Source organism: Pinus tabuliformis, chromosome 2_2 (genome assembly GCF_031772625.1).
Source record: "Pinus tabuliformis cultivar Carrire ecotype Pingquan chromosome 2_2, CPIR1, whole genome shotgun sequence".
NCBI classification, from domain to species: domain Eukaryota; kingdom Viridiplantae; phylum Streptophyta; class Pinopsida; order Pinales; family Pinaceae; genus Pinus; species Pinus tabuliformis.
In genome coordinates, this window is record NC_142300.1 from 271922482 (window position 1) to 271935074 (window position 12593).

Here is a 12593-nt window from a genome sequence, read left to right on the forward strand (position 1 = left end):
GTAACTCTCTCAGAACTTTGCTTCTTCTATTAATAAAGCATTTGAGGTTCTTCTATATGCATGTGTCTCTATGATGAATTGATGCTTGTATATTTGATTTATGCTAATCCCTAAATCGATTATGGATGTATGCTTCTTGTAGTTTCCTTTTCTTGTGCTTTTACAGGATCTTTGTGTAGCTGGGCCGGTGAAAGAGCAAGGAGCTAGGAGCAAGCAGCAAGGAGTGAGGATTGGATCGACTATTAGCGCAAGATAACGGTTAGTAGATCATCCTTCTCTTCTCTCTCTCATCTCATAAAGAAGTAATCTTGAATAGCTTTGCATTCAGTTGTTGCTGAGGTACTATCACCCTTAGAGTCGCCAATTTGTTGTTGGGAAAAGTATCCAATACGGAATGACCCTATAATTGTACTCTTGGGTGCATGCAGATATTGGTCCTGTTCGTCCAGCAGTTCGTCCGAGATCGCCAGCTGCTGCCCCAACAGGGGAGCCTGCTAGGAGAGTTGTTATTCGCGATCTTGACGACACCGAGACCCTTACAGCTGTGCAGGAGCAGGTTGAGAGCCTTACTCGTGGCCTTCCGGATGTACAGATCGACGGGTTACCTTTACAGATGCAGCGTCATACCATTGGCGTGCCTAGACGATGGACTCGTCTCTTGCGCATGATTGCACAGGCCGTGACGTACTAACATGAGCACCACTAGGCTAGGGTGCCCCCTAGCATCTTTTTGAGTTTTTAGGTCACATGACCAATTTTGTCTTGGTTACAGAACATTATGTATGAACTTTTTGATTTAGTCATCGGAGATTCCACAGTAAGAAAATTATTCTGCCAACATTTCAAATCCCAACCGGGATCCATCATCAGGGCAACTTGAAGCTTGATAGAAGAAGAGCAGCTAATTAGGTATAAATAGAGATGAGGAAAGAAGAGGGGAAGGTCGGCTCTAAATTTCTTGAGAAGTCGGCTGCCTCTTTAATTAATATTTATTTTAATAATTTTTAATTAATTTTAATTTTAATTTTTTTTTTTTTTTTTTTTTTAATTGAATATTACTTTAATAATTATTATACATACTATTATAAATTATTATTAAAAATGAACTAATAATTTATTATAATGATTAATATAATAATTAGATATATTAATTATTATAAATATTTATTTTTATTTATTTATTTTTTTTTTTTTTTTTTTTTTTTTTTATAATTAAAATAATAAATAATTAATATAGAATTTAATAAAATGATTAGTAAAACTTGTAAAATTAAATAAATAATAAAATAATATAGTTATTTTAATTCTTATTATAAAGTAATAACTAGTTATATTAATTATTACTATAATAGTTATAATTTTTTTTTTTTTTTTTTTTTTTAATAAAAATTTATAATAATGAATAATATTAATATAAAGAATTAATTCTTATAATTATTATTAATTAGAAATTAATTATTATTATTAATATGAATTAATTATTGATATTTATTATTTAGTTAATTGGATATTAATCAATTACTTATTAACTTTAATTATTATTAATTAAAATCAATAATTATTAATTATTATTAATGGAAAGTTAATATTAAAAAATGATAGAATTGAAATATAATTCTCTTAATTATTATTATTAATCTAATAATTAGAATATCGACTTAATAATATAATAATATATAAATTTAAAATAAATGAGAAGACTAAACTTACTGTAATAACTAATATTAATCAAATAATAATAATATATTAATTAAATTAATAGTTATTAATATACTAATTAATATAATAATTAATATTTAATATAATAACTAATATTAATCAAATAATAATAATATATTAATTAATTTAATAATTATTAATATGCTAATTAATATAATAATTAATATTTAATATAATAACTAATGTAATCTTTAATTAATCATATTAATATAAAAACATAATTAATAATCCTAATTAATACTATTTATTATTAATTATAAAATCCTAATAAATATTTGAAATAATAAATCTTAATGATTATTAATATTGTAACTACTATATTAAAAATAGGTTTTTTATAGGAAACTAATAAGGGAGATTCAATTAACTACCTAATTAACTAATATTATAAACTTTTAATGGAGAATTATTATTATTATTATTATTATTATTATATTATATTATTATTATTATTATTCTTATTATATTGTTGGGTTAATTTTTCTGATTAGGGGAAACCAGCTTCCACTGATCTCCATACCGTTGTCTATGTATGAACTTATATAAACAGCTTATATATTTTGATTTTCGGATTTTATTCTGGTTGATTTACGTGATCCATATGTACAATCTTTGATGATGTGTCCTTTTTATAAATGTTGCAAATGTCTATCTAACACATAGTTTGCTAATGAGTCGGTTAACGTGTTTAAATTTCTTGAAGTATGTTGATATTGAATTGAATCAAATTGCCTTTCCAAGATCTTAACCCTTAGGAACATGCGATAAATAGCTGGATTGCGAACAGAGTATATACCATTGAGTTGTAGTATCACGAGCTGTGAGTCTAGCCTGACAATTAGTCGGCGTATGCCACGTGTGATGGCTTCAGAGAGTAGTTCTATCAACGCGCTATACTCAACGATGTTATTCGTTGATTGCCCAATACATACACCTCTGAAACTTACTAACTCGCCGCTTGGATAAAAAATGGCCCAGGCCGCGGAAGACAGGTTCCGTGAACTACGACTCGCTCCGTCGGCGTATCCAACACATGTCTCCATAAGGTTCGATATCTGCCATAAATGAAAAAGGTGGATCACTCGACCAGAACAAATACTTTAGCGAAAACAAAATACAACAAAAGCATGCAGGTTACTATTTAAGCATAGTAACGCTTGAGGTACAACCCGTTGCGGGGCTGTGCCAGTGGAATTCCATCGTAATCCATTAACTCGTAGGCTCCTTTTGCTAACACCCTTTTAACAATATAGGGGCCCATCCATAAGGACTTGAATTTACCTGCTCCCAATTTATCGGATTCTTGATCATAAAGCAAGACCAAATCACCTTCTGAGAAGACATGAGGTTTGACATTTTTGTCGAACTGAGCCTTGACTCACTTCTTATGGGCCTCGTTAGCCAAAGCGGCATCACGACGGGTTTCATCCAACTGGATTAATTCCAAGAAACGAGCCTCTTCCTCTGAAGTTCCGGGGAGGAGGTTGATCGCGAGTTTAAGCGACGAAATTTCTCACTGGATTGGCAAGACTGCTTCCAGGCCATACACCAGTTGAAAAGGTGTGAACCCGGTTGCGTTCTTTACCGAGGTCCGGTAAGCCCACAAAGCTGAGTACAGGATTAGGTGACATCTTCTTTTATGAACCCCGATCATCCTTTGCAACATATGCTTCAGGACCTTGTTGATTGCCTCAACTTGTCCGTTGGCTTGCGGATAATATGGGGTAGAGCTATCGTGAGATAGCCCTAGCTTGGCAGCTAATTCGACCATCATGTGATTGTTTACCCCTTTTGAGGAACAGCTGCGAAGAGTGATCTCACTTAGCCATCCTTGTGACACTGCCGTGATTGGAAAATTCCAACTTGTACCTGGAATCTGCTGCTATCCCTGTTTATCACTCGTTCCTCAAAAAGCGAGTCTTCTTTGAGCTCTTTTCAATTGACTCGTAAAATATGAAAAGTTTGCCGAGTTTTGGCCTTCCAGCTCGTTAAAAGGACCGGAAGAGCTATCCCTCTTCTAGATTTTAATCTTTTTGGACCTGAGGGATTATTGCACAAAAAGGTCGAGCACTTGTTTTATTCGGCTCGTTAAAGTTATCGAAAATTCATCCCTTTTGTATTGTTTTATACTTTTTCGGACTTAAGGGATTAGATGACGAAAAAGGAATTTTGGAGTTAACTTTCTGTACCTTTTCAGACTCTCTAAAAATGAAAAGGACCGAGTTGTCTTTGTTGCTAGACTCGTTAAAATGATTAAATAGCGACAAACTTGTCTTTAGACGAGAACGAGTTTCCCTATCGCTAGGCTCGTTAAAATATAGCGATGGGCTTGCCCGAAGGGCAGGTTATAGAACAAGCATATGTTATCCTCCTCAAGCTTGACAAAAATAAAGAGGTACTGGTCAGGAATGACTGGGGAAAAATTGGGAGAACCTCAAAGCTTTAATGGTAGCAAGTCGCTCTTGAACATGACACTTTGTCCTCCGTACCACATCGGGTTGGGTTGTTTCATTCACCGGTCTCATCACCATGGTCTTCGCCAAACCATTCGTATTTTGGGTAATGCTACCGATCCATCACATCAGTGTCGTTATATGTTCAAGAGATGTGTTCAGAAAGAGTCAACCGTGTCCCATCCACTGCCATACATTATCCTTCATCCACCCATGATCGCCACCCTGAATCATATCTCACAGATTGTTTTCACCTCCACTAAAATCATTAGCTCCGTTCCGTGTCACTGATGTGGGATTCATTAAGGCCCTCCTTTGACGGATCGCTTCTTGTCGACTTCAGCTCACTATCCAAGAAGTTGATCTAGGGACAAACCCCCCAGTACTTTGAAGCTTGCATGCCTCAATGGCAAGTTTCTCACTTCCGGCGACAGGTATACATCAATGACCTTCGACCAGAAGATTTTGCGTGGTGTTCGACGCCAAGTCCTTTATTCACACCACGTGAATTGTACTGCAGTACCTTGAGGGTCATTGTCATTAATGGTGATTCCTCTCGCGCTTGTTAACGGTTTACATTATTGACCGGTAATCAAGCGATTTCTTTCCATGTTCGACTTCAGCGCAATTCTCACATGGATCGACTTGTACTTAGAGTGAAGATCGAACGAGATTGAAGACCCCGGATCTAGTTTCATCCATCCGGGTTGCGATATATATTCAAGAAATATAAAGACATTTGATATGTACATTATTGCAGCAGATGATCATCCTACTCAAAGGATGATAATTTCAGCAGAGAATTATCAGTCTATCATCAGACGATCGTCTCTTATATGTACCAAAATGAATTTATAAAGCTGAGCATGGGAATGCCCGCCTCAGCTAGATCATGAAGGCAGAATGAAAAATAATGTATTGTATTGTATTTTATTGCAGGGCACCTCTCAGCGATTGAATGAACTTCAGATCCTCCTGATAAAGCATTTCACCCGATAAACTACCTGAGACTTTAGGGGGCAACTCTTATAGACATTTTTGTGCCTAACAGCATGGAGCATGAAATGTCAATAATCTGAGGGATCCAAAGTCCCTAAACATGTTGTTCTTACCCTTAGAGGAACAAGGTCAGCAAACCACAGCACTGAAAATCAGTTCTCCACCTGAAAACACTCAAAAACAGGCTATTTCTGGATCATGTCAGCTTCTGCACTGAGCATCTGCGCTGAATGTCAACTGCTCCACTCTGTACCTGCGCTGAATGTCAAAACTAATGAAGGCTACCTGCGCTGGGCGAGATTGGCCAAGTGGCACGGTCATTCTGCAAGGTGTCAACTGCCCAGGAAGCTTCCAAACTGACACTTGGGTCAAGGAATTCGCCTTGTGATGAGTAAGAGGGTCTTGGTCTCCAAGTGGAAGAAAGAATCTCCAAGTGGACTCAAGAACTGAAGATTAACTGAAGTAGGAGAGGACACTAGTCAGCCTCATGTCAGTCTCAAGCTGACTCATGCTTTCTCCAAAACTTCTATATATAGAGCTCTCTCATGAGGTCTATTGAAGCTGGAATTTTTTGCAAGTAAGGAAGTGCTGTTGGTTTGAGTATAGAGCTATTGGGTGATTTGATTGAAGGAGGTGAAGAGGAGATTTCTTTCTACTGGGAGGTGTGGCTGGATTGGGCCTATTATGGTTGTAACTCTCTCAGAACTTTGCTTCTTCTATTAATAAAGCATTTGAGGTTCTTCTATATGCATGTGTCTCTATGATGAATTGATGCTTGTATATTTGATTTATGCTAATCCCTGAATCGATTATGGATGTATGCTTCTTGTAGTTTCCTTTTCTTGTGCTTTTACAAGATCTTTGTGTAGCTGGGCCGGTGAAAGAGCAAGGAGCTAGGAGCAAGCAGCAAGGAGTGAGGATTGGATCGACTATTAGCGCAAGATAACGGTTAGTAGATCATCCTTCTCTTCTCTCTCTCATCTCATAAAGAAGTAATCTTGAATAGCTTTGCATTCAGTTGTTGCTGAGGTACTATCACCCTTAGAGTGGGATAGGGTCATTCCGTATTGGATACTTTTCCCAACAACACTCCCCCCTCTGTAGGATGATGCAGTGGCCTTACAGGCCCTCGTCATCTCACTCTCAAAGAAAACTTGTTTGAAAGAAGCCTAGTCTATATTTATGAAGAGAGCATAAAACAAACCATTTGCAACAAGCCTGCGTATATATCTTTCTTGACCTGCTGCACTAGATCTGCCATCTGATTAAGTTTCCATCACCTGTATCATGCCTCTGAGTGAGTTGCCATCAAGGACAACACCTGTATCATAATGCCAACATTCTTGGCCTGCAACAACAAAGTTAACCCAACACAATTGTTGTCTCGATGCAACATGTTCATCTTCATCAATAGTAACCATTATTCTCTAATAGCTTAAAATCTCAAATTTTAATTCTACAATAATTTTTTACTTTATTGTTTACATTACATTCAAGCATTCACAATTTAATATTCACCATTCAATCTCACATATACTTATCTAGATCTTTCTAGAAATAGGTTAAAGGATTCATGACCCTCCCATCCTTGAAATGAATCTTTGTCAGTTCCCCTTGAGCTCCACCCTTAGCTATTAGAAAATTTATGGAAAAATCTTAATCAAGATTCTACTCTTGAACCCTTAGTAATGTCATGCTAATTTTCTGAGTTCAACTAATCTTTCTCTCCCACTGGTAATATTCTTCAAGTGTAATTCTCTTTATCTACCATAGTTCCCTGTTACAATCCACCACATGACATCTCTCTCTATTCATGTTAATTTATAGTGGTCTATGTCTTGTCAAAATTCCCATTTTTCCTTCTTCTCCACTCTGTAGAAGATAAAAGAGTAATAATAATGACAAAGGAGGATTTTTATTCCTTTTTTTTTCTTCCCCTATAGGCATAAATTACGTCTCAATCGTTTTCCTTATAGTTGAGGGTTAATCTCTCTTATTAACCTTTAACACATTTCTAAGAGGATTAATATACCAAAAATAATTTTTTTTTTTTCATTTTTGAAAATAAAAATTACAACATTTTCCATCACAAGTCTTTTGCATTTTCCAATCAACAATTAAATAAAAGTCTCATAGTAAGTTTCTAGGGGTATGACATCTCCCATCCCCTTAAAAGGGATATTGTCCTCAGTGTTTTTCCAGGCATCCATCCTTATGAAAACAAAATAGGAAATGCCTTTATCATCCCATCTTCAATTTCCCAGGTGGCCTCCTTAGGCCCAAAGTGCTTCCCTTGCACTTTAACATGGGCAATGGCTAGATTCCAGAGTATAATCTCACTCTCATCTAAAATTTGTATTGTTTTGACCTGGAATTCTCCTTCTAGTTTGACCTGTACAACATGCCAATCAATTATATCAGTCAAGTCATGTATATATTTATTTAAAAGATATACATGAAGCACATTATGAATTTTAATATGAGCTTATAATACGCCATCCGCCCAACTCTGGCCAATATCTCAAATGGCCTACAAAACCAAGGATCTAGTTTAGAGCATCTTCCCAGAGTCAAGGAACTCTTTTTGGATCTTACTTTAAAATAAACATGTTCACACACTTAAATTTCTTTATGGGCTCTTTTTAAATCAACATAAATTTTCTTCCTACCTTGAGTCACCTTTAAATTATCCCTAATTATTTTTACCATTTCTTCCATTACCTATAACTGATACAGTCCTAGCATAATTTTTTCTTAAGGTTAACACCAGCTTAGAGGAACATGACATTTTATTCCATACAAAGCCTCAAAAGAGCTCATTTTGAGTGACACTTGGAAATAACTTTTATAGGAAAAATCCACCAAATGTAAATAGTCCTCCTACTTGGTGGGTTGATTCATGACATACATGCGTAGTATGCCTTCAAGGACCTGGTTGACCTTTTTTGTATGTTTGTTAGTTTGTAGATGACACATAGTGATAAATTTTAACCATCCACCCATCCCATCAAACAAAATTTTCAAAAAGTTTGACATGAACTTGGCATGTCTATCTAATATCGTTGCCTTACATATATACCATGACGTCAAAAAATATCTTTCATGGATACCTCTACACTTTTTCAGCTTTGTAGGTGGACTGTACTAGAATAAAGTTGGAAACTTTAGTCAGCTTATCTACAACCATTATAGAGTCATGTTGTTTCCTTGTTCTAGGTTATCCTGTTATAAAATACAGTGATATTGTCTCTCATTTCTACTTTGGTATAAGTATGGGGTTCAACAACCCTATTGGATGTTGGTTCTTCGCTTTTACCAACTGACATTCTTAGCACCTTTCTAGATATTCAACAAAATCTTTCTTCATCCCCGACTAGAAAAATAATTTCTTAAGTGCGTAAATCATTTTTTGATACCCTATATGTGTTGAGTATGCTTTTTTTATGGTATCTAGTCAATATTAATCTTCTAATTTCATCTACATTTGGAATGTAAAGTTTGTTTTTATAAAAAAGAATACATTTTCATTAATTTTATACTCTATCTACTTCCTTTGAACAATTTCATCCCTCAAACTATTACGAATTTCATTATAAATCTGATCATTAATTGTTGCCTTTTCCATTTGTTCCACAAAGTTAGTTTCATTTTTGCTTACTATCACTTCACATAATTGTTTAAACTTTGGCTTAGTGCATCTGCCACTTTGTTTTCTTTCCACTTTATGTGTTTTATGTCAAAATTATATTCAGTTAAGAACACCATCCACCTGGCTTGCCTAGCATTCATGTCAGGTTGGCAAAAAATATATTTCATACTTATATGATTTGCAATTAAAGTGAATTTTTTACCAGTCAGGTAATGTATCCACATCTTAAGAGCATGAATAACTATTACAAATTCCAAAATGTAAACTACATAAATCCTTCCATGTTCCCTTAGCTTTTGAGATTCATATGCCACCACATGCTCCTCTTGCATCAAAAACCCTATAAGTCCCCCCCAAACAAGCATCGGTATATACAAAAAAATCCTTATTAGGATCTGTTATCTTTAACGTAGGTGCTATAGTCAATACATATTTTAACTTCTAAAAAAATTCATGACATATTTTTGTCCATATAAACTTCAGACCCTTGTTTTGTAAGTACATTATGGGATGTGTTATCTTTGAGACTCCCTCTATAAATCTGTGATAATACATGGTAATTCCCATAAATGATCTTATATCTGTCGTGTCTTTCAGGATTGATGAATCAAGGAATGCGCTTATTTTTTGGGATCCACTGTTTTGCGTTCTTTCAATATTACATGTCCAAGATATTATATCTTTTCCTGGAAAAGTTCACGCATGAAAAATATGGCATATAATTCATGTTCACATAGGGTTTGTAACATTATTTCCAAGTGTTGTTTGTGCTCCTCCCTAGTCTTGAAATAAATTAAGATATCATCTATGAAAATTAATACAAAGTTATCCAGGAGCTTATTGAACACATTGTTCATCAAACACATGAAGGTGACATGTGCCTTATTAAGTCCAAATGGAAAGACTATAAATTTGTATTACCCAAATCTTATTTGAAACCTTGTCTTCATTACATCTTCCTCTTTAATTCTCAACTGGTGATAACTAGACTTGAAATCTATTTTAGAAAATATTGTTACCCCTTTAACTTGATCAAACAAATCATCTATCCACGGTAGGGGATATTTATTTTTAATAGTCAATTTATTTAGTTGATGGTAATAAATGAACAATCTAAAATTTCATATTTTTTCTTAATAAAAAGGAATGGTGTGCCCCATGGTGACACACTGGGAATGATGTAGCCTTTATTAAGTAATTCCTGTAATTGCATATTTAGTTCCATCAACTCTGCCACACTAATATGAAAAAGATATTTTGATATTGGGGATGCCTCTAGGACCAATTTTATAGAAAACCTATTTCTCTTTTGGTGGAAGACCTAGAATTTCATTTAATAGCACATCCAAGTAGTCCTTAACAAATTCTAATTGACTTACATATCTGGCTGACGTGTTTGACGAGCGATATTCTACTTGAATGAAAAAAAGCTGATATCCCTATATTACCACCCTTTTTATCTGTAATGTTGATATCTAATGCACAACGATAGGCCTGGGTATGCCCCTTGTAACCTAAACTTCTCCATTTTCTATTATATATATGACAATTTTATTCAATAATTTGACAAATACTTAATGCCCTTCTAAGGAATCCATTCCTATTAAAATATCATATGATCCCAATGATAATATATTTAAGTTTATGATGTTCTAATTTCCATTTATAGAAACTAGGAATGCCAATTGAACTAACCAAGAGTTTTTGTATTATTCAGACTTTAATTTGCACTTTCCTACAACCTGGTCATTAACACAACTCAAGCTAGTGCCAGGATCTATTCACACAAAAACAGATTGTTTAATAATAATACATTCAATTTCTACCATTGTGGATTAATGCTCTTCTTGGAATCCTTCCAATGTTGTGTTAATGCATGGTATGTTTCTAGCCACGTCATTGACTATAGAAGCATCTTATAGGTTATGTATATTTTTCACAAACTGGGCATTATAGGGACATTTGTGCAAAAAATAGGGTTCTTAGCAACCTCAACACTTTAGAGGTTCCCTATCCTTACCATTACCTCCTTGTTGATTACGTTTGTTGGACCCAAATTTGGGTTGGTTTTGTGTCCTTGTTGCTTGGTTTTTGGTTCTACTAAAATTTTGGCTCTGATTATTTTTTCCAGGCTATTTGAATCCCCAATATTTTCCACTTTTTCCACCTTGAGTCATTTTGTTCTTTTTCTTGTTATCACCAAGATTTCATATTTTTGTTTCTTTACTTGGCCTATTGGTAATAAATCTGAGCCTTCCTAGTGACCTCGTTCATGGTCTTTGTGTTTTCATACTCAATTCTCTCTTTAAATAAAAGTGGAAGACAGTTAAGAAACATTGCAATATTTCCTTTTTATCTTTAAGGTATGGCACATAGTGTAATAAATGGCTAAATTTGGTTACCAATTCATCCATTAACATTTGACTAGATTTAAATCATGAAATTATTTACCTCTATCATTAAAGTTATGTTCGGTCAAGTACTTTCCTTTAAACAACCACTATAATTCCATCTAATCAGTCTCTCTACTTTCCAAATTATGAACCATCCTCATTTCCTCCCACCATGAAGAGGTTTTTCCCAGCAATTAATAAGTAGCCAACTTGTCCTTTAACTCTAAAAAAAATCATATACTTGGAAATATCTTTGATATTGGGTAGCCATGCCTCAATGACTTCTTTTGTCTCCCCGTCAATAGTTTGGGGCCTTATCTTTTTGGATTCTCCATGGATTTCTATTTTGGGCTCCTTCCCTGATTTTTTCTGTTTTTTTGAGGAACTATCTATCTCTGATTTGAAAAAAATGTCCTCCTTACTTTCTTCCATCTCTTCAATAGTTTTTCATTTAGATGTTTCACCCCCATTTTCCTCGTCTCTCACTATTTCTACTATCTTAGGGTTCAATTTATTAGTTAAATTCTTAATTAGATGCTCCTCTTCGGCACTGGCTTTCAATAGTTGTTCATGTTCTTGAACCAAATGTATCAGTTTTGTATATAGGTTTTTAATAGTATCTAACATTTCTCTCATAGGTATTTGTACTTGTTGTCCCTAGCGAACATAAAGTTCTTCTTCCCCAATATGTGTATCTCCTTATGGTTTAGTCATTCTTCATGTCCTGTATAATTCTACTATTCCTCTATGTAAGCACAAAAATTTAGTAATTAGTAAAAACATATTCAACTCAAATACCATAATATTGTAACCTGTTAGCTCTGATACAATATGTAAAATCTCCCTCTTTTTAACGCAAAAAAAATTCTTAATTTACCTAGTTTAGTATAGTAAATTTAAGGAAAAAATAACCAAAACAAAGTAAGTCTTCTCATAATTTCCAGTTTAACCTTTTCCTAAATTTTGCTTGAATTGTGTGTGTACTTATTGTTACACTAAAAAATGTCACCTTGACTACTTACAGTTAGTATGGCTCAAATCAACAGTCATGCTACCCTCTTAGGCAAGTCTTATGCCTCTGCTATCCATCTCAAACTCAAAGAAGAGAGAAAGTCTTGTAAAAAATATGTTTATCTCTGGGGTCGCAGGTTCTCTCTAGCCTTACCTGCGGGGACGCTCACCATGTTCACAAAAGCTGCGTCCATGGACGCTCTGTATGTTAAGGGACAGGTGCGTCCTTCTGTAAAAGGCAAAATGCGCGAGTTTCATCTTAAAAAAGTTACTTGTGGTTACTTCTAGAACATTCTAGAGGTCGGTTTGATGAAATGGATGTGCCTCCAGTTGGTTCATGTATCTCTATTAAGGGGGAGCTTATCCCAT

General features: G+C 34.7%; 1 protein-coding gene across 1 annotated transcript in view; it reads right to left on the reverse strand.

The window, feature by feature from the left end:
• Nucleotides 1-7383: 7383 nt before the first annotated feature.
• The window catches only part of LOC149192353 (WAT1-related protein At2g39510-like), a 64146-nt gene continuing 58936 nt past the window's right edge, over nt 7384-12593 (reverse strand). The window contains exon 6 of the mRNA XM_089406167.1: nt 7384-7563. Coding sequence (XP_089262293.1) covers nt 7384-7563 — 180 coding nt within the window. The remainder of the gene's footprint in view (nt 7564-12593) is intronic.